The following is a 27,625-nucleotide window of genomic DNA, read 5'->3' on the forward strand; positions in this document are numbered from 1 at the left end:
AAGGAAGGTTGTAATTAATGTTTCAGTTTTCACATAAGTCATTTTCTACCTTAAGTATTTAAAAGTATTTGGAATAGTTCCATACAAGTCAGTATACTAAAATACAGTGAGGTGAATGGTCATGGATCAAAGAATAGCTTGGATGTTGGAATGGAAAGAGGGGTAGTGCTTTGAATATGCTCTTAACTTCATTCCTATGATTTAGCTTGTTTAAGGGAGAGCATTTAGTAAGGAGAGAATGAAGGCAGAGATGCTCAGTACGGGAAAAGTCTAATGTGTCCCTTGCCAAAGAATGTTAACAACGTTGAAAAAGATGTTTTCTTGCTCTCCTGACAAGTTTTGTGTTATTTCCTGCCTTTAAATCTAAGTGTAGGTGACATTTTAAAATAGAGTTTTGATTTAACTTGGTACTGGTTTATATTTCAATAAATCTGCTAAGCAATTATGGGTAATCCCCAGGATCTGATGTTTCTAATAGGATTTTATTTACAAATGGTTTTGTGTTATTCCAGGCAGGCATCAAAGCTTTCTCTAGCATTTTTTGTGTGCGATAGCTATAAAATGATCTGCCTTTTCTTCATGAAGCTTTAGCAAATGTTCCAACAGTGCTGTGTTATGCAACTAAGTAATGGTCATAAAGATATGTAAAGTTCTATGTAAACACGTTCTCAGAATTGCATAAGGGGTGCAAAATAAGGAGAGCATGCAGAACCCAGTGGTTTTCTTTTTTTTCAGTGTGACTATGAATGTTGAACCAGTGCATGGTTTCATTTCAGCTGTTCTGCCACAGGGAGTTATGCACTCATTCTGTTCATCCTGTTTTGTATAATATGGATAGTTTTAATTGTCTTGGAGCTTTAGGAAGAATTTTAAGGAATTTCTATCTATTAATTTGGTAACTAAAATAAAAGTTCTGAAAAACAACAAGCTTTATGCCATACCGACCATAGGTGTATCCTTACTTAACCTTTATTTTTCAACTTACCATTCAAAATACAGCTTTCAAAGCATATGTGGGACTCTTGATGAACAATTTTTGAGAGGGATACAAAACTGTTTTCTGTAGGAATTGTTATAATAGCTCTGAGATGCTCATTCTTATTATTTCCTCCTTGGAAACAGGCTGAATTCTTGCCTCTTTGGTTCTCTTGCAACATAAATGTTTTTTTCTTTCCAAACTTGCCAGTAATGAGTTAGGTGAGTCTAGAAGACATAACTGAGGTCAACAGCTTAAGGTGTTAGAACAGCTGTGTGGAAATGATACAGTACTCACATCAGGCATTAGATGCCTTGGGATGTTTTGGGTTGCTGTTTTATTTTCAGCATTTTTCTTTGGATTGGAGTGCTCTTTCTTTAGAATAGCAAATAAACTTTTTTCATTCTCAGTTTCATTCTTGGTATCAGGAGCTGAGGGGGTGCAGTGGCTGAACAGACAAATTTTATGCCCTATCATCCCCTTCCAATGCTCTGCTGGGAAAAAGAGGGGAAGTTTGTTGCATGCCAGTCTGATCACAGTGAGGCAGAGGCTTATTATTTTGAGCCAGGAATGGAGCAAACTGCTGACTCTGAAAGGCTGAGCCAGTTCTCAGCATTTTGCACCCATCTGGCATCTGGCCTCCTGGGCATGAAGGCTTTCAGACTGGATGATGGACGTACTGAGTAGCTCTCCTTCTCCTGTTTTAGTAAACCATCCAGGCTTTTTTAGTTTAAACTGGGAAAATCTGGCATGTCAGCCCACACAAGCACATGGAGATACACTGATATTTTCTAAATAACCATGGATGTAGGTGACATGTTTTTGTTGACCCATTCTTTGTCTTTTCTGTTATTTTTTTAATGTCTGTTTAATCTTGTCACTGTCTTTTGAATTTTCTACCTGTAGCCTCATTAATAATTGAAGCAGCATTGCTCTTTCATTGAAATCATACTGCTGTTTTTCATTTGTCAGCATGATTCATTAAATTGAGCCAAATTCACTCTTGATGTAACTTGACCTTAGATGTGTTTTGGCCCCATGTGTTTTCTCTTGCTAGAGTTATTCTTTAAATCAGTGGAACAGAAAAGAAAAGTGTATTGAACTGTCACCCTTAATCAAATTCTCAACTTTAAATTAGCCATGATTTGATCCATAGGTCATATCTTTCAACTGAGGAAATGGTTTAATGTACTAATGCATATAGTGTTCTTGGATAGCAAAGGCTGAATTTCTTTTAAGTGTTTTGTGTGCCAAGGCTTATAGAACAACTGTTTGAAATCATATGGAATAAAAAGATCTAAAATCTGGGCTTAACCAAAAATGTTGTTAGGTAAATATTTTTTTTGCTAAATTACCAATTTTGGATGTTTAGCTGGATCCAGATCCTATCCAAATCCTATGGGGTTCATTCCATTGACAATACAGACTTTTTTTTCTTGTACTCACTAACAAAGAAACAGTTTTGAATGTTTTCCAGGCTATTATTTACCTTGTGTTACATACCTAAAATTTTAAAAGATGAAAATCACGCCGACATACATTAGTTTTATATTAAGAAATATATTTTCATATATATGTTTTAATGTATATGAAAATACAGTCGGGTTTTGTATTAAAATTCTTTTTCATATATATATTTGCATGCATTTATATATATGAGAAAACTTATATAAAAGTAATATTTAAGGAACCCAGCAATTATGTTTCTTAAGCAAGTTATTTTGTCCTTTTTCATCTGGTCAGTATACGCATTGTTGTATATTTTATTAATGCACTGTATTGCATATAAGTAGAAACACCTATATACTGGTATTAGTAAGACCACAAAAAGATTAAGGACCCTAGTGATGTTAATTCAACCCTGCTTTTTTACAGCCAACGTGTTGTAATACTTGGGTAGCCCTGTGCACTAACTGATTAAGGTTACACCTTTAGGACAAAGAGGGAAGCAGCGTGCTGAAGGCATTTAGCACAGGTACAAAGCCCTCGTGTGCCTGCAGGTGGGAGATCCTGGCACTGGGCTCATCACAGCTCTGGTGCAGGCTGTGCGGCATCCCCTGGCTGAAGCTGCCACAAAAGCACAACCGCCTTCTCGTGTGGTGAAATGCTAGTGGGCAACTTTCAAGTGAGGTAATCTTGAAAACACTTCTGAAATGATTACCTTGAATCTTAGAGTGGGAACACTCCCAGACTGCAACGTAAAAATCCCATGCTGGCACAGATGCCGTCTTGTTCTGGGAAAATGCGGACAAAGTTGTCTGTTAATTTTCATTTTGTGTCTTTTTATTGATATATGCTCTGATAATTGTATTTGCTGGGTGAAATTGCCACAAAAGAGAGCTTAAAAAAGAAATACAAGCCTAAAGAGACCTCATTACAGTGTAACAGCAAAACTAAATAATGCAAGGGACGTGACCTTGATAAAAAGAACTTTAATACAAAACATGTTGTAATAATATTAAGGTTGAAGGTTTCAACCCATTAAAAAAACAGTTATTGCACCAAGAAGGCCCTAGCACCTTTACCTCCATTTCCTTCTGCTCAAGAATTACACTTTTTCAATGAATGATTTGATGTTGCTGCACCTCCTGAAAAAATATGCATTTGTATTGATTTTGAAGACAACGAAACGAGGTGCCTGTCAGATGCTCTAATCTCTCCTTATAAACATTACATGCAACAAAGATTAAATTAGGTAGCTGTTTCCGCCCATCAAACAAAATAGCTGAACCTTTTCCCAGATGAGGTCTCTAATTCCTGATAGACGTTATCCAGACCAATAAATGTTGCATACATGAATAGATGGTTATCTTAGCACGTGCAGTACTGTGATTTGTTGGGTGACTACATTCTAAAAGTATAACCGCCTCAAAGGAGACCTGCATGTGTGCAAAAGTGAAAACAGAAAAAATGTAGTGGAGGGTGCACCATTCAGAACATCTCCGTTTTATTTTTTTCATATTATTGCAACTTTTAGTAGAGGATGAGTACTTCAAATGGGTTTTCTCACTGTCTTTCATGCTTGTTATGTTTAGAAAGGGATGAATGAATTAAAAATTTCAAAACTGATTGTTTTTTGTGTGAGTTGTGGTGGTTCTCTTGATTTTTCTTTCCTGTACTGTTGGGAGGGACAGCTGAGAGTTGTGGAGACGATGCTACGGCAGCCTTGCAAATGTGCATGGTATCTGTCTGAGCTATGTGGCAAGGTAAGAGTTGAGAGCAGGCAATGCTGTTTGCAGCTGGGACATAAAATATCCTAATAAAAAATACAGGTCTGTAAGATGGAAGTTTGGGACCATGCATGAACAACCTAGATTTCAATGATAACAGAAAAAATAATGAACAGGTTAAAGTGATACCGTATAAACATAGTTTTGAATATTTTGTATGGATAGGTTGTATGGACTATAGCAAAGCCTAGTGGACCTTCATGAATTAAAATTCTTCACTATGTGAAGCACCTTGCAAGGAGAAAACAGTAGCCTTGGTTTAAATATCTGTTATTGCCATGTACTGTGTTACTGATGTATAAAACATTTTGAAAATGTAGGTCTACTGTATTTTCTGTGAAGCACTGAAGCACTGGTTAAATTTGCGTTATCTAATCAGTGTTAATTTTCTATCCTCAAACCTGGTACTGCAATTAACACTTGTCCAGATTTTATGAAAACCTATCTAGTTGCCTTCAGTTACCAGAAAGAATGCACTGGTAGTAAGTACATTGCAGAGATATAAACATTGTTATGTTCTTATAGGGTGATTTGTCTCCATTTATTTTTGTTTAAAAGGTGATTAAAGAAAGTGGACCTCCTCACATGAAGAGCTTTGTTACACGAGTTACAGTAGGTGAATTCACTGCAGAAGGAGAAGGGAACAGTAAGAAACTCTCCAAGAAACGTGCTGCAATGTCTGTCCTACAAGAACTAAAGAAGCTTCCTCCTCTTCCTGTTATTGAAAAGCCAAAACTTTACTTTAAAAAACGTCCAAAAACAATATTAAAGGTATGTGTCTGCCCCTGTCAGAGCTAAGAATATTTGCTTAGAAAGTAGCAGTTACTCAGATTTAAAGCCAGTAAAGACTTACTTGCTATTTTCTGTCAATATAGTTACTTGCTTGTGCTAATACACCTGTATTTTTTAAAACATTCTTACAGCGCTGTGAAATTATCTGACATAATGGCTTGTAAGGTGCTGTCCCTTAAGAACCCAGCTCACATCACTGACGTCAGCAGAAGTTTGTTCAAGTGTAGTAGAGGATAGAACCCTCCGAGCAGCTCTGTACAGTCGTGTAGATTTTAAGCATCATCTTCTTTGAGAGGCCTTATTGGAATATATAATTTCTCCCTTCTCTTTCTCCCCTCCTCAGTTTGAAGAATATGAAATAGTAGTTATCTGGGAAAATGTTGCACAGTCCAGCTTCCTCGTCTCATGGAGCTGGATTTGGGAGTTTTCTGAGCTCAGCTTCAATCAGTTGTAGTTCTTGAAACATTTAGAAAAAAAACCCAAACACAAGAGTTTGTTCACATCTCAGCCTTGTGTGTCACTTGTCAAGCTCTGAAGGAAAATAATTTCTTTGTTTCATGTGGCTGTATTAAGGTTAGCATTTGTTCTTCAGCTCAAAAAAAAAAATTGCAGACCAGCCCACAGAGGACTTGTGGACCTTGAAACATCTCTCCATTAAAATGTATGCTGTCTCAGAGGATGTTAATATGCCTCTTGCTGCACTGATGAGGCTTTGTTCAGAGGCTTTGAATTCTTCTGAGCTCAAGTTTCTTAAATGATGCTTTTACTCTTGGTGGCAGTAGATTTATTACCACTTCTAGAATTCAGTCAATCTGCAGTGACTAGCCCTGGTTTGTGTATTCATCCTGAATTCATATAGAAACAAAGAACCATCTGAGCTAATTAATCTTTCACTTGACCTGACAAAAGCAGCCACATAGTGTCCATACATTTATGAAGCATCACTGCCTAGTCTCAGCATTGTACAGCTAATCAGATTAACTTGTCATCTCCTCAGTCCAGAAGAAGATGCTTTTGCAAATGGTCAAAATCTTCTCCATTGCATTTTATTTTAGGAAGTGTTATTCTGTGAGGCAGCAATTAAACTTTTTGTACGTGGCTTTCTATTGTCTGGCATGTTGGATAGTCATTTACAGCTATACAACATAATATCATGTAATGTATACCTAACCATTCAAACTCATGACAGATTGGTGTAGATGTTGGTGGAGAGTTGGTCACTTTTTGTCTAGTGTTACACAATTACTTTTGCTTCATAATATGCAACCTCAAGACTAGAACTGCAGGAAATAACAGGAAACTTTCGTGTCCAAACCCTGTACCTTGGAATATAGCTGTAGGACCTAAATTTCATCTCTTTTCCTGAGAGGAAAAAAAGCTTTTTAATTTTTCTGAATTAGAAAACAATGGGAATGATGCACAGGTTTTGATGAAATGCACAGCTATGTCCACAGCTTGTGTGCTAGGCAGCATTGCACCAATATAGTGTGAGTATCAAATATGGCTTGAACTCAGTCCTCATTGAATATTGCATAGATGGATTGTGAAAATAAATAAATATAAGAAATGGGTGACTGCTAGGAATCTGTATACTGAGTATGCTGAGTGCAGGAACAGCCATCTAGAGTAAGCAAATATTTTGGAGATTGTAAAACTGGACTTGGAAAGTGTACAAAGTACTCCATCATCTTTCACTTTTCATTTGCCTTCAAAACAGAACAAATGATTTCTCATGAAAATCTAGAGTAATTAGATACCCAGATCCTACTGATATTCAGAGGATATCATTCTCAAAAAACTTCTAGGAAAAATTCATCATAAAATGTTACTTCATGCAAAACAATCAACATCATTTCAGCTTTAAGGATCTGAAAGCTGCAAGATCTGAAAAGAGTGATTTTCTCTGCCTGTCTCATTTTAAATGAAAGATGCTAAGGGTGTAATAATGTAAAAACTTCTTAGTTTACTATAAACCATTTACCATTACAGTCTTAAACTGAATTATCCAAAGTTGGTCGTCTTATAAACAGACATTAATAGTCAAAATAACCCAAATACGTAGGAAGTTTTTATTTTTTGAATATCCGGACTCCTGAAATGCTTTTGTGTCTGTTTCTTTTAATTTAACCTGTACGTGCTTTGAGCATCAAAAAAAAGTGACAATAACTTCTTTTTACTTCTATATATATATATTTATGAGGCTATATCTTATGGCCTACACTTTATTTAGCCTGCTCTCCCTTTGTCTCCACCTGGCTCCTTGCCCACACAGCTGCCCTTGTGCATGACATTGTCTTCATTCTTTCACCTACATCTTCTCTAATGACTTCAGCAGTTACACTAGGAAGGATTTGCTGCACAGCTTTCTTAATATAATATCCCTCTCCGGTCTTTGCCTTCAATTGCTGATCATCTCTTTAGGTTCTTGACCACTTGTTTGCTATTATTTGAGAACCTCAAATACGCATTAATTTACATCTTCTCTTATACTGCAAATACCTTCAGAAAGAGGAAATATTGCAATAACATAAAGACAATTTTGCATTCAAATGCCATTTATATTTGTAAGTACTTCTCTTGTGTTGTGGCATATAAATCTATTAAATATAACCACAGATAAATGTGTCTGAATCTTAATTTCTTCTCTTTTCCTTCTACCAACAATATTTTCATAGCTGTTTGTTTTGACAGAGCATTAAGAATAATAACGTACTAAAAGGATTTTAGAACTAATACAAACAGTTTGCAAGGACTGTAGTTTTTCACCTGTCTTTGTAATCTTGGACAGACCAGTTTCTCCGATCTTTTGTTCTTCACCATCAGATCAGTTCTCCCATTAGCAATGCATTTTGATACGTTACTTTGAGGTTTATTGTCTGTAATACTTTGTGGGTGGCTCACAGTGTGCAACATTTCTAGTCATTGGAGATATTCCTCTCTTTCTCTTCTCTATCTTCACTGCCTAAAAGCATTTGAGGCTGAATTCCTATAGCTGCATGCAGAGTAAGCTTTCTTCACCTTTAGTTGCATTGTAGGATGGAAGATAGGACTGCAGAGATGGAAGGCTGAGAGAAATGCAGCTTGTTATATGGCAAATCTTTTTTGTCCCCATATAAATCCATCTCTTAATATTACTGCATGTTTCAGTATTGTGGCAACCTATTTTTAAGGGCCAGAGGGATGAGTCATAGAAATAGGACAATGAAATATAATTGATGAATCTGATAATTTTTATCCATTTCTGTAGTAAATAGATAGATGAAGGCATCAGTAGTTTACCAATGACAGCTATGCCCACTACCTGCAGCAGTGGCACGCAGTAGGTGCGTATTATATGCCACGGTTTTGAGATTGAGGAATTCTCCTGTCTGTCTCATGATCAAAAGATGGTACAAAATATATTGTTTTTTTCTCTATTTCTATTAAAGAAAATTATTATTTTCTCTATTATTATATTCTATTATTATTTCTCTATTTTCTATTAGAGAAGAGGTAGCACAACAGTTGTACTGATCTACAATACTAATGCACAATGAAATTATGGTTCTTTCTCTTAAACCTGTTTTAGACTGGACCAGAATATGGTCAAGGAATGAATCCCATTAGTCGTCTGGCTCAGATCCAACAGGCCAAAAAGGAGAAGGAGCCAGAATATGTTCTTCTTTCAGAGAGAGGAATGCCTCGCCGTCGAGAGTTTGTTATGCAGGTATCATCTGCTGTTGTGTTACAGATAGAGCCTTTGCTATGTCATGTTCAAACACAAGAAAAATGGTGGCATAATATAAAGCTTATCCCTCCGTGTTTATCTCTTTGATTTATGGTTATTTATACAACAGAAGTGTGAAATCCAGTAGCAGTTTAAACTGCCTTCTTTCTTTTGGTGAAACGAATAGCAATTAGGTAATTTGCCCTCTAGAAGTTTTCCTTGCAGTGGTTTTACATTTTTATGCTATTATTTGTATTTCACCTAATTGTTTCTGATTTTATCCCTAATGTTACACTTCATAAATGATTTATTTACTTTCACTTGTCTTTTAGAAAATTTTGCAGTTGTTGAATGGAGTATTGCACTACAAACAAATATTATGAAATATGGAGAATATGCTACAAGTCACCAAACATTTTGGGTTTAAAAAGTAGCACTGTAAATCTTCTAAGAACTCCTTTCAGATTTTCATCTGTTTGTTGCTTTTGTTCCTATTTCAAATGCAACAAAAACAGCCTTCCATCACACATTTTAGCCTCTTCAGTTAAAGAATTTGTACGTAATACACAAACCGTAGATCACTAATGCACTAATGTTTCTTTTTTTTTTTTTTTAATTAAAAACATTTGCAAAGATTTGATGTAGCCATGATATATTGCGTTAGATAGCACAACAGCAGGTTAAGAAAAATAAGGAACAGGAAAGGATTATTTTTTCTTATGTTTTCACTGAGGTAATTTTGTGCCAGGGCAATCCAGAACAGCAAACCTGAGCATGTTTTGACTTGTTGACCACAAACAACACCAAAATTTAAGTTCTGATCACAATCAGAACATGATGTTCAAGCACCTTCTTCTCCAGAAATCAAAAAAAAACAAAAAACTTAAGTCTTTAAATCCTTCCTTCATTTCTATCTAGACAGGCTAGCAATCTTCATTTCCTTGGATCCCAGTGGTCTTTCTTGACAATTTATTTTCTCTTCGAAAAAATAAATTAAAAATAAAAAAAAAAATATATATATATATAATATATAATATATATAATATATTATATATATAATATATATATAATTGTGTTCCTTTTGTTCAGGTTCAGATTTATGAATATAACTTGGATTTCCATGTTTTTGTGCTATCTGAAATTATTTGAAAAAGAGTGATCTTGTCGCAGACCATCCCTTTTCACATGCTTGGACCCTCCAGTTAGAGATCTGTATCTGATCTGTGTGCATTGGAAAGATGGGCTGAGAATTTGGCTTTCCACTCATGGATTCTCAGTAGTGGTAAAATACTTGGTTTGAATCAAAATGGAATCTTAAAAGCTGTGAATACACAGAGGATTCCCCAATCTGAGAAGGCTTGTGAAAGAAAAAATCAAAGAAATTCCATAGATCAGTTGCTTTTCACTGTAGCCCAATTTCTACCCTTTTCTAATATTTTCACACAAAGATCATCCCTCTCTTTCTCCTGCCTTCAGGAAGTCTCAGTGGATTCATTATGACATGCAAAAAACCTTATCAGAATAAAAAGCCTTTGTATAAACTACTTAAACAATGTTTTCATTTAATTTAATTGAATGTGGAAGTAAAATATCCAGAGATAATATGTTCATTTTTATCTGTCACACAAAGAGCAAGTTTAGATGTGATGAAATGGATCCAATTACTTGTCCTGACCACTAGATAAACAGAAGAAAACCTCTGATGACATTAGTTGGTGTTCTGTTCCCAAAGTTAATTTCAGAAAGCTCTTTCTCTTTGTAGTCAGACCTTTAATCCTTGATAGAGGTTATAATAATAGCTAAACCAGTTTTACAGGTCTGAGAAATAGCAGCACATTGATTTATTGTGAGCTATGTTATAAATTATCATTTTGTCTTGTCCCATTAAAGTCCCTCAATTTTATTGCATATAAACTTGTAGCAGAGTGGCTATTTTCTAATTGTGATTGTAAAACTGCATAGAAGTTAAGGGGTTTATTTCAAGGTTATTAATATTTCTGTTTTATGTAGTTGAATCTTTTTGTTTAATTATATATGTATGCCAAAGGGATATTCATAATCATTATTATTTATTTACAACCCCTTCTTTCTATTTTGAGTTAATAGGTATTTGAATAAAGAAAAAAATAAAGGTTTCAGGAAAATATATACATGATAATTTAAGGAAAATGATTAATTATTGAATAACATAAACGATTGAATAATATATTATTTATTTAACAATCATGTGCCTGTTTTTCATATTTTTTTAAGCTTTTTCCAGAATGTTTCAGCTCATTGACCTCTAAGGTTTCTTTTATTCAGATTGCCTTGGGTATTTTATTAATTTTATTTTACCTTGGGCTTACTTTGTAACTTGGTTTTGGGATCATAAGCTATTTTTAGAGATAATTTGGCAAATAAAATGGCTTAATGGACAAATTGAAATATAATAATTAAAAGACTATAAATATTGCACAAATGAATAGCAGTGATAGTGCTCATACCTCAAGGACTGCCTCTTTCTGGATATTCGTTGCCTATAATTTGTGTTTATTTTGAAGTTTTAACTTTTTTTTATGTAAAGCATCTTGTTGGAAATCCTTTGGGCAGTACAGCCCAGAGGTCCAATGAGGATTCTTCTTTCCAAAGACCGTTTTGATAAAATCTTGTCAGGTGTAAGGGCAGGAAAAGAAAACAGCTCCCACCCCTGTGTTTCTTGCAGTGCAATGAAGTGGGAGGAACGCGAATATGGTTTTCATCTTTCTATAGAAGCCTCTCTTTTATATTTCCAGGTCATTGTTTGTCTGTCCATTGTTCTCGATACTCTCCTGATGATACTGGGGAACAAGCAGTCCCTCAAGGAAGAGGAAGTCCAGATCCTGTAGCACATTCCACATTAAGAAAGAGGGGGGAGCAAAATTAGGGGAGAACAAGGTTGACACAGAAACTGGCAGAAAAGAGGGAGTTCTGTATGCACACCACAGATATATAAAAATGTAGGTCTTTGGTATGAGGTTGGGGACTTTCTGAAAAATTTAAGCAGGCTCATCTTTGGGAAGCAGTATTGTAGTCCACTTTTTGCACTATTCTGACTTTTTCCAGATTGCTTCTGCATCAGAAGAGCTGATGGTTGTTGGTAGATCAGCAAAATTATCGCATGGTGATATTAAAGGGTCTTGCATTTATTATGATCATGATCAATATTTTCTTTTTAAGGTAAAAGTAGGCAATGAGATTACTACTGGGACAGGCCCAAACAAGAAAATAGCTAAAAGAAATGCAGCAGAAGCAATGTTGCTACAGCTGGGTTACAAAGCCTCTACCCCTCTTCAAGACCAGACAGAAAAGGTGAGAACCAAATGATTTTATTAATTTTCATATCTGAAATAGTCATAGCTGTTTGTTTTTTCACTGAATTGAATATGCAATAAAAACGTTATAGAAAATGCTTTCAGATTTGATGGCTGAGAAAGAAAATGCATGTCAGTGTTTTTCTGGAGAATGGATTATATTTTAAATTCACGTGTTGCAGGTATATGTTTCTGTATTAGTGATGTGCGGATCAGCCTTCTGGCCCATCTTGACTTTATTGATGTAAGGTTTTGTAAGCAAAATGGGATGTTAAGGCTTTGGTTTTTGTGTCCTGAAAAGATCAGAGCAAGGTATTTGGCTGAGCTGTGGACTCTGGACATCTTCTGTGATACATACACACAAAGTCACTGCATGTGTATATTTTGATCACAGCTTAAATGTTTGCTGTGGCTGCACCAGCCAACTGTTGACTCAGGTCAACAGAATGTTCTGCTGGGCTTTTATTGGGACCACATGATAAATCTGTATATAGCACTGTTGAGTGGTTAAGAAGGCCTGCTGCTGCTGCTTTGTTTTCTTACATTCATTAACTTATTGCTTAAGAGTGCGTTGCCTTTAAAAACACAACAAAACAAAGCAGGTTTAATTACATACTTGAAGTAGTAAGATAGAAGAAGGTATCTTAGAATTGATAAAGCATCGTGGCCTAATGTTATTCTGAACAAAATAAGCAAATGTGATACTGTACACACAAAAGGTGAACTACTCAAATTTTATGAAATGGGAATGTTCAAGATAATAAAACACACTTTCATAGCTTTGTAGAGCTTAAGAGCATAAATACTTCTAGAACATCTGGAATGATCTTCTCTATACAACAGAATGAACGTGTAAAGCCAATAAACAAGTTAGTTTGTGTAGATTTTAGTTCTCAGACTTAGCAGACAGCTTATCACACAGCAGGAGAGACTGAAGTACCATCTGGATTTGGGGTTTTTATTACCAGATCAGAATGCAATGGATCCATGAAACAAAGAGTTAATGCAAGAAAACCTTTTTTTTTTTTTTCCAGAATAAATTGGAAATTTTATTGATTAAATTTGGAGTGTCAGGCTTTATTTCATTTGACAAATATGCAGTTGAATATCTGTACACAGTATGAATGAAATGTATTCTGAGTGATCTGAGGGGTGCCTTAATTCAGCATTGAAAATTGGTAGCATCCTTGCTTCAAGAGTCTGCAGTAGCTGGGACTTGGTTAGGTCAAATGTGCTCAGATAGTCTTCTCAGCTAAAACATGTCTGGTGCTGGAGAAGAAGGAAAATAGCAGTTAAATCTCTACCAATTTGACCATTGTAAAATTCCTTCCATATAAATTGCACCATAAAGTTCTGTCATTAGAAGATTTGCATCCCAAATAGGGCCCAGTGCAGGTTAGGCAGACGTATCAAGTTGGTGTCTAAATGGGGAATTGTCACTTATGTTGTTTTTGATGTTTAAAAAAAAAAACACAGGAAACTTCTCCTTCTAACCCCCTACCCACCGAGTCCTTTCATCCCTTTCCTCCTTCCTTAAAACAAACAAACAAACAAACAAACAAAAACAAAACAAACAAACAAACAACAAAAACAAACAAACAAACACAAAGTCAATGTTCTTTCTTCCTCAACCCCTGATGCATAAAATGCTGCAGTATTCATTCTTCCAGTGAAGACCTCAAAGTGTTGCAAGAGTCATGCATGGTGCCCATGGCAGCACAGGTATTCCAGGTAATGTAAAAAAATTAAATAAATAAAGGCTCTGCTCTTTTCTGAGGTAATCCTGTACCTGGAAGAAATCAGTAGTGTATGTGTTGAGCACTGAGGAGAGCAATTTCAAAGTGCCCTGGGAGATTTTTCGCAGCTACCAGAATTTTAGCTCTATGGATGAGAGTGGAGAGTTGTAGTGTTTTCGTTTTTCATATTTTCGCTTTTTAATTTCTCCTTGCCCCCTTTATTCCCTTAGAAGAAATCCAGGGTATATTGCATCTATTTGACACAGCATAACCAAAGATAGTTTACCGATAATTGAATTCTTGTTAAATCCCCCATCATGATGATGCTAATAAACAACAAAAAGAGAGGAATGAGAGGAGAGCTGGAAAAGTTTTTCTCATACTGTAATAGTGCACTTGGCAGATTTTTCAATCATTTCCTTCTGGATTCAACTAAAACCATGCTGTTGTAACAGACAGCTGTAAGTTCAAATATATTTACAGATTTCAGGTTGTATATTCATTTGAAGAACTGTCTTTGTGATGTTTTCCATGGATATACTTATTATGTGGTTCATTAATTTCACATAACTTTCTTTGTTCATATAAAGTTTGTGGAATTGGGTGACCAGTTTGAGAGACAACTCTAAGACCTATCCTCTCTTTTCTATTAGATATCTCCCTTTTTATTGCACATTGCCTATGCTGTAAGCATATTGGTATGTACATGATGAAGAAAAGCAGGGAAACAATCTTTGGAATAGTTGGTTTGCATAGTGTGCTCTTCCCTCCTTTTTCCCCAGGGAAAACATATCATCTAGTAGTCTGCCTTATAACAGAATAGTAATTTATGCATCCTTAACCTCTGAGATGTAACAGAACCATGGACCTGTTTTCAGAGGCAGAAGACATAGAAGGACAAGGACAGGACAGCAACACTGTACTCTGTCCTGGCTGGCAAACCAGATGGGTCCTATCCTAAGGACAGGCTGCTGTCAGATTTCAGACTGCTGGCTCTCTCCTTCACATCTCCTCCACTCAACAATTAACCCCATCAGCCCCCTCGTCCAGAGCAAATGATAACAACTTTTTAATGGTGTATTGGCTGTGTTGCTGCAAGGTTTTCTATTTGTGTGTTAAATCCCAAGGAAATCTGAAAAGGATCGTCTGCATCACATTAATTGAGATGCCTGTCAATAGTTCATAGTTCATGAGAAAAAGTGGACTTGTTTCTCTGCATTTACACATAAATCTAGAACATGGATACCTTACTTACTGTGTAGACTTTAGGAATGGCCTTATTCTGATCTTCCATGTTAATTGGTTCCCTTTTCTGTGTCAGCGTAATACTGAGCATTAAACATAACAAAAAATAACTTCCTCAAAATATCTAGATATTAAAATAATGGATAATTGCAAGAGTCAATTTTGCTTCTACTTCAGTAACGAAATGGATTCCCAGCAAGTAAATATTTTAAAATTACACCCAAAGTACTTTGTAGTGTTTATGCATTCTTTCATAGGCAGATATTAGGATCTTCTTGTTTTAGAATGTAATTTCTCTGTCATCTGTGTATATTTGCAGTTGAGAACTACTTAAAATATTTGATTTTAAGTCTGATTTGGTAACATGCTGTGTCGAGCCTAATCTTTGGGGAAACATTTATATTTTAGTGTTAGGCAATAGTTGTTAATGTTTATTCTTGAAGGGTACATTCCTCAAATAACCTATTTTAGACCAAAATTAAGATATGTTAGCAAATATGTGTAAGCAGATGTGGTAATCCCAAGTCACCCTTTTTTAGAGTCTTTCAACCAAATTTGTAATTTTGAATGTTCTGTTTAAGGAGTTGTTTGATGTTTACTTATTTGTCTTTTTCTACCTGTTTCAGCTTGGAGAAAACAAGAGTTGGAACGGCCAGAATGTTGGGTTTCCTGAGCCAACAAGTAACAGTAAGTATCACTTTCTAAATCTTTATTTATTCCTGCTTATTTTGTTTCTGTAGGATTTAGATTATTCAAGGCAAATGAAATGTTTTCTATAAATTTGCAATTAAATTAATTAACTCTTGAGCATCCTCTCTGTGAGTGCAGGAACAAGAAGATTCTTATTTACCCCTCTTTTTATTATTATTTACTGTTTTAACAAAATCAAGATTGGTTTTATTAAATCATCAAATCCTTCAGGTTTAAAGGGATTTTTACAAGTTTTCTAAACTGCAGGGCCAGTACTGAGTTCAGACAAGGTTCCTTGTGTCTTTTTCCTGTTTTCCAGGGATGGAGATTTCATAGCTTCTCTGGGCATCCTGTTCCAGTGCTTAACTATACTCACGCTGATCTTTTTAAAATTTATTTTTATTCTTGTTTTTCACTTTTATCCAGCTGGAACATGTCCTGTTTGTTTGATAATCATCTCCAGTTCTGCTTCTATATAACTCTCGAAAGTGGCTGATAATGCCTTTCTTCAGTCATTGGAGACTTCCCCTAATCTCCATGACTTTTCAAAGGTGACAGAGTGGTCTCAAAAGAACTTAAGTTGGTTCACTCTACACCCTGAGACACATCCCATCTGGTCTGGTGACCAATTATAGGTTGAAAATTTCTCTAGGAATCATTGACTGTGATCTCCATCCGCTCCTGGTAACTTCTCTTCTCTGAGCTCTTTCTTTAGACCCAGAGGCCTGTGAGGCCTTGTTTGTGAAGAACAACTTCAGTTTCACTGCAGTAGTTAATGAATTGCCTGACCAATCTAGTGGCCTTCTATGATGGAGTGGCTGCATCAGTTGACAAGGGAAGACCAACTATCATCATCTACCCAGACGTCTGTAAGGCCTTTGGCACGGTCCCGTACAACATCCTGATCTCCAGATTGGAGAGAGATTGATTTGAAGTGCGGACTGTTCAGTGGATAAGGAATTGGCTTGAAGGCCACACCCAGAGAGTGGTAGTCAATGGCTCTATGTTCAGGTGAAGGGCAGTGGTGTCCGTCAGGGGTCTGTCTTGGGACCAGTAGTGCTTAATAACTTTATCAATGACATAGACATTGAGTGCACCCTCAGCAAGTTTTTAAATGACAACAAGCTGAGTGGTGCAGTCAATCCAGCAGAAGGAAGAGAAGCCACCAAAGGAGCCTAGAAAAGTAGGTCCATGTGAACCTAATGATGTTCAACAAGTCTAAGTACAAGTGCTGCACCTGGATCGGAGCAATCCCAGACATGTGTACAGACTGGGAGAAGAACTCATTGAAAGCAGCCCTGCAGAGAAGGACTGGGGGGTTCTGGCGGATGAAAAGGTTGACATGAGCCAGCAGTGTCTGCTTGCAGCCTAGAAGGCCAACTTGCCTGGACTGCATCAACAGAGGATTGGCCAACAGGTTGAGGGAGGGGATTTTATCCACTCTGCTCTGCCGTTGTGAGGCACCACCTGGAGTGCTGCATCCAGGTCAGGGGCCCCCAGCATAAGAAAGATGTGGCCACAAAGATGATCGGAGGGCTGGAGCACCTCTCCTATGGAGAAAGTCTGAAAGAGCTGGGGATGTTCAGCCTGAAGAAAAGAAGACTTGTTGGTGGAGACCTCATTGTGGCCTTTCAATACTTAAAGGGGGCTTATAAAAAAATGAAGAGCAACTTTTTGCTTGGGCAGACAGTGACAGGACAAGGGGGAATGGTTTTAAACTAAAAGAGGGGAGGTTTAGATGAGTTGTTAGGAGGAAATTCTTCACTCAGACAGTGGTGAGGCACTGGAACAGGTTGCCCAGAGAAGCTGTGGATGCCCCGTCCCTGGAGGTGTTCAAGACAAGGTTGGACAAGACCCTGGGCAGCCTGATCTAGTGGTTGGCATCCCTGCCCAAGCAGAAGGGTTGAAACTAGATGATCTTTGAGGTCCCCTCCAACCCAAGCTGTTCTATGATTCTATTAGTACAACAAGCCTATGTGATTCTGCTAGATTTTTTCCTGGCTTTGGACTTACTGTAGTGTGGTAGAGATAATATAAATAGCACTTTCTTCACTCTTCCATGAGTCCTATATTCTTCTCTAGAACAGTTTTGAGCTTTGAACTTCTTAAGAGTACAAATTCTTATCTCCCTCAACTATGGATTGTATTATAGATGGACACATGTTAGCTGTCTTTTTTGCCAATTTGCATCCAAATGACTTGGTCCAAAATCGAGTTTTTAAGGAGATTCAGTTGTGTTCCATTATATATGAAGTCTTCTCAGTGGCTGGACTATGGAGGAGTTGGGAAGTAATTTGTGGTTCAACTTACACAAAAGGTTGCCAGTATTTGAAATTATCTTGGATTCAGCATATGCCATTGTGTTTCACTGAAAGGAAGAATTTTTCAGGATCTAAGACTTATTATTAATTGCTTCCTTCCAGACCTATCTTCAGTCCCCATCAGTACTTCTAGATTATTGCTGTTTGCATTGTCAGAATCCCTAAGGACATGGTCTGTGAAACATCTGCAAATGTTAACGTCTTCAAATGTTAACATATTACAGTTTGGGACAGCAGAATAAGATCTCAAGCTTTTCTCTGCTATCCTTCCAGTGTCTTGTAGCAAAGATATGTACTGATGACAGTGTGACCATCTACTGTCCCAAGAAGGAAAAACGATGTCTTTCCCTAGTTTAACCTGGCAAAAATACCTTGGTGGTCACATGTGTAAATCCAAATCCAGGAGAGCAAAAACAAACTCATTCAACAGAAAACTGTATCAATTAATTGTATTTTAAACCTGTGGTAATCAAGGGACTCTTTTTTCACAGATGGACCTGTTCACAGACCTTTTTGCAGCCACCATGTTCCATAGTACAGGAACAAATTTACAGTCTGTTTTGCTTCATAGAAGACATTTCTAGAAGCTCTTGTTTCCATTCTAGTGATATCCAAGTAAATTGGAAATCAAATGATACATAGCTAACATGATAGTAGCCATTGAGCGTTTCTGACAGTGCTGTTCAGAGAGCACAATGCTTAATCCCTTGAGTCCTTAATTTTTTTTTCCCAGTCTATCATGAACGATAATCAACTGATTAGTGTATCATTTTTGCTTTCAGAGGGCCTGGGCTATCCTTTTGCAAAATAGGAAATATTTGAACCCTGAATGCTATAAACAGGCATATAATTTTTTTTACTGATTTTTTTTTAAACTCAAGAGCTTTTCTGATTCTAGAGTATTTTCTTTAAAACCTACAGCTTAGCTGTAACAATAGCATTTGAGGAGATTTGAATGTTATAGTTACATAGAGGACAGACTGATCTTCACTTTATAGTCTCCTCTAGGATTTTTGGAAGACATAGAAATGCATTTTTCTAAGTGTTATTGTGGTATCACCCCTGGCTGAAGAAATTGCTAATAGGCCTTCTTTTTTTAGTTTCTAATAGAAGACACTCTTAATATTTGTAAATTAAAATGGCCTTGATGATAGATTTATGAATCTGCTGCATAAGTTGGCACTCTATTAAAGTATTCTTATACATAGAAAATCACTGTAGTATCTTTTGTACTGTAGATCTTTCAACATACGAGTATCACACCATTCTGAATATACAGCAGCGTACAGGAAGGAAGCACATACTCCTGGGTAGAAAATGCAGTGAACACTTTTGTATGTTACTTAGGGAACCAGTAAGTTCAGTTGATAGCTTCCTATTGAATGGCTCTATGAAGAGGCATTTTTTTCAGGACACGACTGAGGACAAAGGATTGCAACATTTGGAGATAGTATTCACTTGACATTTTTCACCTGTTTTCCATAGGCATAGTCAATGTTGGAATTTCCTGCTAGTATTTGGTAGGGAAGCTGTCTTCAAGTATACATTTACATGCGAGCACTTTGCCTACTCTTCTTCTGGTAGAATATTATTTGCTAGTTTCCCACAAAGGAAATGCACTAGAAACCCTGAAGAAGAACTAGAATTAGTGAGAGATTTCCCTGTATACACCCACTGATCTTCCCCTCAGCCTCAGAGTCCCACTTCAGAGCTAGTTGACTAACTAGAACTGAGTAAGTGTGAAGTATGTTCTTTTGCATTTAAGAAGTGATCACCTGCATGCATGACCTCTTCTGTACCTGTGAAGCACGTCTTTTTTTTGAGGCGGCTCCAAAGAAGCTCCCCTGTTTAAGATCAAAAATGTTGCATTCTTTCAAGTATGAATATGCAAATTTATATTTAAGAACAACAATTATTGGTAGGTGTATATACTGTATGTATCTACTCTAGCAGAGTTGGCATTGTTACAGGGCATTTTATGCAAGACAAATGGAACAGCTTCATCAATTCTATTTCCTTGGTTATGAGAGAAATATACATTTTACATTTGTTGTAATGCTAAAACATAGCTTTCAGTGGTGTTGAAAACCTAAGGTAGGCTCTAAGATTGTTATGTCTACCATTTGGCATCTCTTATTCAGATTTCCAGTAATTTTATTCCAGGAAAACTATTGTGTCCTGTTAGGAAAACATATTATTCATTGGTTCCCCTTGGCAGGCAGATACTCTTTCTTTGTGTTCATTCTGCACTATATTTTCATCTGAAACTGTGTGAAATAAAACTGGAATAGTAAAGTGAAGTTTCAGTATGACAGAAACAAAAATTATGTATTTTAGTAATCTGCAGAACAGATTCCATTGTGCTCTTATTACGTAGTTTTTGCTTAGAAATACTCTTCAGTCTGTATCCTCCTACATACTCACTGGAAGCATTTTTAGTATTCCCTGTTAAATGTCCTTGAAAACTAATTTTTCCCATTCCCCTCTGTTATGTGCTTTTGCAGCTACCATTGCAGCAAACCTCACTTCTGTTCCTCCCACTCATTGGCAAAGCTTCTTCTCATTGATTTGCTTCTTTACCTTTCCTCTTTCATAATCTTAAGGATGACTGGAAACAAGAAGCTATTTGTTTCTTGGTTTGGGATATCTTAGACATTTTTCACACGTGGAATAACAAGAGTGATGAGTGAGTTTTTTCCCTGTTGCTTCTGGAAGTGACATTAAAGACAACATTCTCTGGGCACAACCCAGACGTTTGCAGCCCATATAGGAGATACCTACTGTCAACAGGACGTTCGTTTATTTCTCAGGCTTTGTCTTAAGCAAGTATCAGCAAAAACAAGATGTGAAGCAAATAAACAGTCCTAATGCAAATTCTGTTCTCTTGGGAACATTCAGCTTTTGGTTTTATTTCTCTGGATAGGGGTAATCATGAATATCATACACTATGTGTTCTGGGAGAAGCTGTAGATGAGAGTAAAATGTTTAAAAATGAAGAACAAAAATTTTTTAAATTAAAAGAAATCAGTGTTTTGAGTGTTTTTATATTTTATATTTCTAAAAGGAAAAAAATGACTCTCATAGTCTCTGTTGCCCCACCCTATTTTTCATAGACTGGTTTCCCTTTATTTCCAGCAGTTTTGGGGGTCACAAAGTAAATTTTTAAAAACTAATGATAAAAAAAATACATTCATAAAAGTCATTACCTCTCTGAAAAGGACAGGCTCTTTGTTTTTCTTGCCTAACATTTTATTACTAGGGATTCCTGCGTGACTTTACAATCTTTGTTCTTCAGAGTACATCTGCTCCTGCTGTTTGTTCACCACCTGAAATCATAATCATTTGTTTGTGACATCACAATTAGTTACTGTGAAGATGATTAGATTGTCACCAACAGATGACTATGATTTCAGATGGTAAATGAGCAGCAGGAACAGATGATCTCCTAAGGAACAAAGATACTTGATCTCATGTAATTGTTCTCAGTAGAAAACAGGCTATGAGAAAAAAAGCCAAGTAGATATTCAGAAAAGTTTCTTAAATCTGTAAGGAGGAATTTCAGCATTTGTCCTTATATGGTCTTTCTGTAAGCCCTAATTGTATGGTTTTATTCAAATTTGTATTTTGAAACATCCTCTTCATCCTTTTTTGGGGGGAGGAATAAATGCAAAACAAATAATCAATTTATCAGCTTTAACATATGAATACATCTTTACTTTAGAGGAAATAAAATTTGTGCGAACTACATATTTCTGACACTCAGTGATTTTATAAAAACTTCTTTTAATAGTCCTCTGTAAGTTTATTTTTCAACTAGGGATTTTGGTGAAGCCTTCCAGTAGCTAATTTAATACCTCTGTATTTCCATAAACAGTAATTGAAGCCAAAAGTTTGGGAGTAAAGGTTTGTATAGTACTTCAGATGTTTTTTATTGGAATTTGTCTGAGTTATATTTTGCTGAAATATTTATTTCCTTCTAGGGTATTTCAGAGATGACTTGCAGTGCATTGTGTGCATTTTCACTCACTGCTAAGTACTGCTGTTTCTTGAAAGATCCAAATTAGCATGTTTGTGTGTAGTATGGGATTAGGGCACAACTCAGGTGTGCAAGACAATAACTGCAATTGATCCTCCTCCATTTTTTCATATCCCTCCTCTTGAGATGCTTTGTTAAGTAATAAAAGGAATGAAAATTTTGTATCTTCAGATGTGAAGCCATCTTTGCTGAGTATAGATTATGATGTGTATTTCAGAGAATCACAGAATTTCTAGGTTGGAAGAGACCTCAAGATCATCGAGTCCAACCTCTAACCTAACACTAACAGTCCCCACTAAACCATATCCCTAAGCTCTACATCTAAACGTCTTTTGAAGACTTCCAGGGATGGTGACTCCACCACCTCCCTGGGCAGCCTGTTCCAATGCCTCACAACCCTTTCAGTAAAGAAGCTCTTCCTAACATCTAACCTAAAACTCCCTTGGCGCAACTTTAGCCCATTCCCCCTCGTCCTGTCACCAGGCACGTGGGAGAACAGGCCAACCCCCACCTCTCTACAGCCTCCTTTAAGGTATCTGTAGAGAGCGATAAGGTCTCCCCTGAGCCTCCTCTTCTCCAGGCTGAACAAGCCCAGCTCCTTCAGCCGCTCCTCGTAGGACTTGTTCTCCAGGCCCTTCACCAGCTTCGTCGCCCTTCTTTGGACCCGCTCAAGCACCTCGATGTCCTTCTTGTAGCGAGGGGCCCAAAACTGAACACAGTACTCGAGGTGCGGCCTCACCAGAGCCGAGTACAGGGGGACGATCACCTCCCTAGCCCTGCTGGTCACGTTGTTTCTGATACAAGCCAGGATGCCGTTGGCCTTCTTGGCCACCTGAGCACACTGCTGGCTCATATTCAGCCGACTGTCCACCATCACTCCCAGGTCCTTCTCTGCCTGGCAGCTCTCCAACCACTCATCTCCCAGCCTGTAGCTCTGCTTGGGGTTATTGCGCCCCAGGTGCAGGACCCGGCACTTGGCCTTGTTGAATTTGTAGCATACCTAGAGTTTTAAACATACACCCAGGAAGTTGGGAGACTTGAATTCAGTTTCCTTCTTCACTAGAAAGAGACCACTCACAAGGTACAGAGTAATCTGGATAACAGCAGTCTTCTTGTGGAGATGCGTCTAATATCATTATGATTTGCAGACAGAGAATCAAGAATCAAATGTTGTCAAAGTGCAAAAATTCCCCAGAGAAAGCGTGAGCTAAAGGAATCGTGACATTGCAGTCTGTCTATTGATTAAGGCATTTGTAAGTGAAGGTACGGTTATGTGTTCTGGTGTTTCGCGGGTGGTCTACACATACTATGTTCTTCATATTTTAGATGTAGGTTAAAAGAAAAAAAATGTTGTAAGCAACCTGTTGCCTGGTTCTTGAATAGTATGAATTGTGCATAAGTAAGAAATGCATAAGTACTCTTGGGCTGTGAGGGTTGTGGCTTGAATGCCCTCAGGCTGGGAAAGAACCCAAGCCTTAGCTTTCTTGGAGACTGCTTAACCATTAAGCTCTTAATGTATAAATGTATAAGAGGGAACAGCCACCGTGACAGTAGATAACTGGTTCTGTGGGTAGAGATCACTTCAGAGAAATTCAGCTTTTGCTTTTCCTAGTTCCCTGAATTTTCTGTATGAATTACATTTGTTTAAGGTTGCTTGTCTATTCCTTTGAAAAAATCTGCATGTGAAATAGCACCACAGAACTTTTTTTTTTTATGTTAACTGTTAATTTAAGAGTCTACGTAAGAAAATGACCTGCATCAGGCTTCTCTGTTCAGCCAAGCAAACTGAGCAGTATCCCACAATTAACCTCAATATTGTGTTTCTCTAAACACTTAGACTTTTCTGAAGTCTTTTCTCTATTTCCCACCTCCATCCTTTTTCTCACCTGGAACCCGCCACCTACATCTCCGTCAGTCTAGGATGTCCTTGAAGAACTGAATCAATTGAACTGAAGCTTTACTGCTGTCAGAAGCAAGACGTAATTCTCCATTCTCTCCTTCATCCTCTTCCCTTACATTAAACATCTTACCCCTATGACTTCCACTCCCCCACCGCTTTTTCCTCCTCTGATTTCATCTTCACTCATACCTATGCTGTGCTTGTTGATGTCCCCCTTGACCTTCTTAGCTTCAGCAACCTCTCTATCCTTGTCTCTTAGACTTTCTCATTCTTTCATCTCTTCTACATGCAGGTCATGCCTTCGTTTTCATCATCACAATTCTCATTCCCTTCTTAATCTGTTAATGAATAGTCTTGCCTGCACAGGTCACTCTCTGCTTGCACTTAGGCACTCTCCTAATTGCTTTATGCCCTCAAAGATCATTTTCTTGCTGTTTTTACAAGCACCTTGATCTGTCAGTTCACTAGTTTGATTTGCTTCTGCTCCAAAATTGCTGATCCTCTTTACTGAATGAATACTGTCCTTTATTCTACATTTATATCGGTTCTTTTCAGAACCTGATTCATCTTAATTGAAGCTTGCCTGATACATTGATACATTGTTGGAACCTTATGATGAAGATTTTTTTATGTAAAAATAATGTTGTAGATGTTTTGCCTGTGTCTATTAGAATATGTAATAGAATTTCCTGTAAAAATTCCCCATTACAAGCCATAAGTCTTATGTTTACCACAATTTTATGTTCCCAAGTAGAAGTAAAGCTGTGGAAGATTTCAAAGGACTTTCCTCACATGAGTTAACACCAGCTTTTACATAAAACATATTTAAGTCTCATGTGATACTACAATTTCATTTTTGGCTATACAGAAAACTCTCCAGCAAAATTAAGGATACCAAGACCTAACTTCTTGAAGAACTAAATAGTATTTGCTTCAGTGCCATGGTTATTTTAAGGTTAAACAATGTAATATTTTAATGAGTGACTTTACATAACGTTGGTTTGTTTAAGGTCACACAGACAAGATTGTTTGATTGAAGGGCATTGTGTAATGACAAAACATTTTTTCATGTCTGAATATTGCAGTAGCTGGTGACTTAGAAATACCACAGATAGCTGTGGTAAGTAGATAATGATTGCATCTTGTTTTTTCCAGCCAAGATTGTGTGTAGACTATTACTGAGAACATAATGGCCATACTGTTTGCCTACTCAATTGTTTGATTGATGTTTTCTGAGTTCCTGCTGAGGTAATAAAAATTGAAAATATTCTAGTATATAAATAGGCTTTTATAATGAGTGGAGTATAGAAGGTAATTACTTTTTATGATAATATTTATGTTTTTCAGTCTTGTTATTGAACTAGTTGTTTTTGAAAATTATCTTTTTTGCTCTCAGTGTATTTGTAATGGACCATATTCTAAGATAAGTTGAGAACCTGCCAGTTCTTTGGAGGAATCGTTGCATGTGGAAGTCCTCCATGCCTCTTCAGATTTTGTCCACTTTAACTTAAATAATAGTGAAGTGAGGGTTTAATTTGGGTCTAACTTTTCTTGCTTAATACTTTACTATAAATTTTTGCCGTTTATTTTCAGCAGCACAATATGGGAAGACTACTCAATGTGAATAAAGGTAGCACAATCTAAAGGAAAGCTGTTTGGTGGTTATTGATTGAGTTTTTTATTCAGTTCCAAAAATACTGATGATCTCCGTGAACAATCTTTTTTCACACAGTGTTGGGTTCTTTCAAATATAAGGGTTTTAAACTTAATTTATGAGTATATTAGATACTGATTTATATCGTCACTCACTTGGCATCATTACACAAGACATGGAAGTACTCTTTCATGCTTGTGCCCCATACTATTGGTTGTAGTGCATGGAGGAGCATGTGCTTTACAGGAGTGTCAGGGGAAACCATACAGCAGCTGACCAGGCTTCTGACACACCATCAAGTATAGCTTTCCTGTAGGACAGATGTGAGCCCAGGGAGAAAGCTGTGGTTCTGCAAGAAAGAATAAAGCTGCGTTTTTGACCAAGTACACTAAGTGTCCTTGAAACATGAAAAGCCACTGAGTGACCTTGAAATAAGTCATTGAGCAAAGGCAGACGAAGAGTATCCCTACAGTGCTGATCAAGTAGAAAAGAAAAAATTAGGTGTGGATTAAATAAAAGAAACCTGATTTTGTAGGTCATCTTTTGGAGTTGAATGGCAAAATCAAAATCTTAGCTTTTAATGTTTTCTAGTCTTCCTGACAGAAATAGAAAATAGAAAATTGGATGCCGGTGTGGTGGTGTAGACACTTATGCTTATGAGTCTGCAGGCAACACTGTCATCAGAGAACTTTTCTTAATTTGTCCACTCCTATGGGGTAACTCAACACTGTTCATGTGTCCAGCAAATTCCATTTTTGCAGAGTCTTACTACATTCAGGCTCTTGCAGTGATATTGTCAGCAGTTCTCCCTTCCCACTCCATTCCCCATGCACCAAGTCCTCTGGTGAGTTAGCTTTGTTTTCCATGAACTCTGGACTGAAGGTCCAAATGGTGGGGGATCCTTTTGTAGAAAGGTCCTCCTGTCCTCTCTGGCTGGGAGACCCTATGGAGAAGGGATTAGGGGTAAAAATAGCATGACTCCAACAGATCTTGTGAAGGCTGCCTCTTCTGCTCCTACTAGAAAAAGAAGTGGAATCAGAGCACAGATATACAGTCTAAGGGAAAAACTCATAAAGGATAAGCCATTTTGCATCTTATGGGATGCAAAAAAATCTTGGGATTTTCAGAGACTATAGGAGATTGTAAGACACTGCTAATAATTACTGCCAAGGATGAGTAAGACATGTTTTTCAAATGTTAACAATTACATTGCATAACTAGCCTGCATATTTTTGTAACACACTTGCCCACAGGTTTAAATAATATAAATGAAAATTATTTTAACATGTTTCATAAATGTACCTCTAAGTTATGTCCAGCAGAAGGTGCAGTGTTGTTGGTCTAAATAGTAGTATAGTTCCTCTATGTTCCTCTCCTATGCTCTAACGCTTTCTTGCACTGCAGTATTTCTTTGTCCTGTGTTTTGTTGTTTTTTGTTTGTTGTTTGTTTTTATTAAAGTGCTTGTTTGAAGAGTAATTATCATAATTTCTGAAGAGTTCTTTTGGTCTAACATTAATTTCTCTGTTGATGTCATACTTCTTGTCTTTTGATAACATCATTACCACAGTAACTAAGCTGTTACATATACATCCTTACAGAATTCAACAGAGCTGAAGTAAGCAGACAACAAAGGCATGATATTAAAAAAAAAAAATTCCTCAATAATACATTACAAGTAGATAATGAATTACAGTAAATACATGCCTGGTAGAAGTTTTAAAAGAGAGCAAGTTTTATTGGCTTTTTAAAGCAAGTTTCTAAGAAGCTCCATGAAACATAGGCCCTGAACATAAAATCTTAATAGCTTGCAACTATATTAATGTAATGTCTGCAATATTACATTACTTTGTTTCCAGATATAATCAATGATGGTAATATAATATCTACTCTCAGAGCCAATGTATGATTTAAATTAATTATTGCTTATAAAGCACTTTGAAGTCTTTAGCTGAAAGGTGTTGCATAAGTGTAGAAGTACTATTATTAATTTAACATCAGCATTACAG

At 36.8% G+C, this 27,625-nt stretch overlaps 1 protein-coding gene across 5 annotated transcripts in view; it reads left to right on the forward strand.

Moving 5' to 3' along the window:
• STAU2 (staufen double-stranded RNA binding protein 2) overlaps nt 1–27,625 on the forward strand; it is a 168,843-nt gene that overhangs the window by 57,557 nt on the left and 83,661 nt on the right. For all 5 annotated transcript variants that reach the window (XM_027452356.3, XM_027452358.3, XM_027452357.3 and 2 more), the window contains exons 8-11: nt 4,765–4,977; nt 8,567–8,704; nt 11,903–12,034; nt 15,644–15,704. In XM_027452356.3, the coding sequence (XP_027308157.1) occupies nt 4,765–4,977; nt 8,567–8,704; nt 11,903–12,034; nt 15,644–15,704 (544 nt within the window). The remainder of the gene's footprint in view (nt 1–4,764; nt 4,978–8,566; nt 8,705–11,902; nt 12,035–15,643; nt 15,705–27,625) is intronic.

Source organism: Anas platyrhynchos, chromosome 2 (genome assembly GCF_047663525.1).
Source record: "Anas platyrhynchos isolate ZD024472 breed Pekin duck chromosome 2, IASCAAS_PekinDuck_T2T, whole genome shotgun sequence".
Lineage (NCBI taxonomy): Eukaryota > Metazoa > Chordata > Aves > Anseriformes > Anatidae > Anas > Anas platyrhynchos.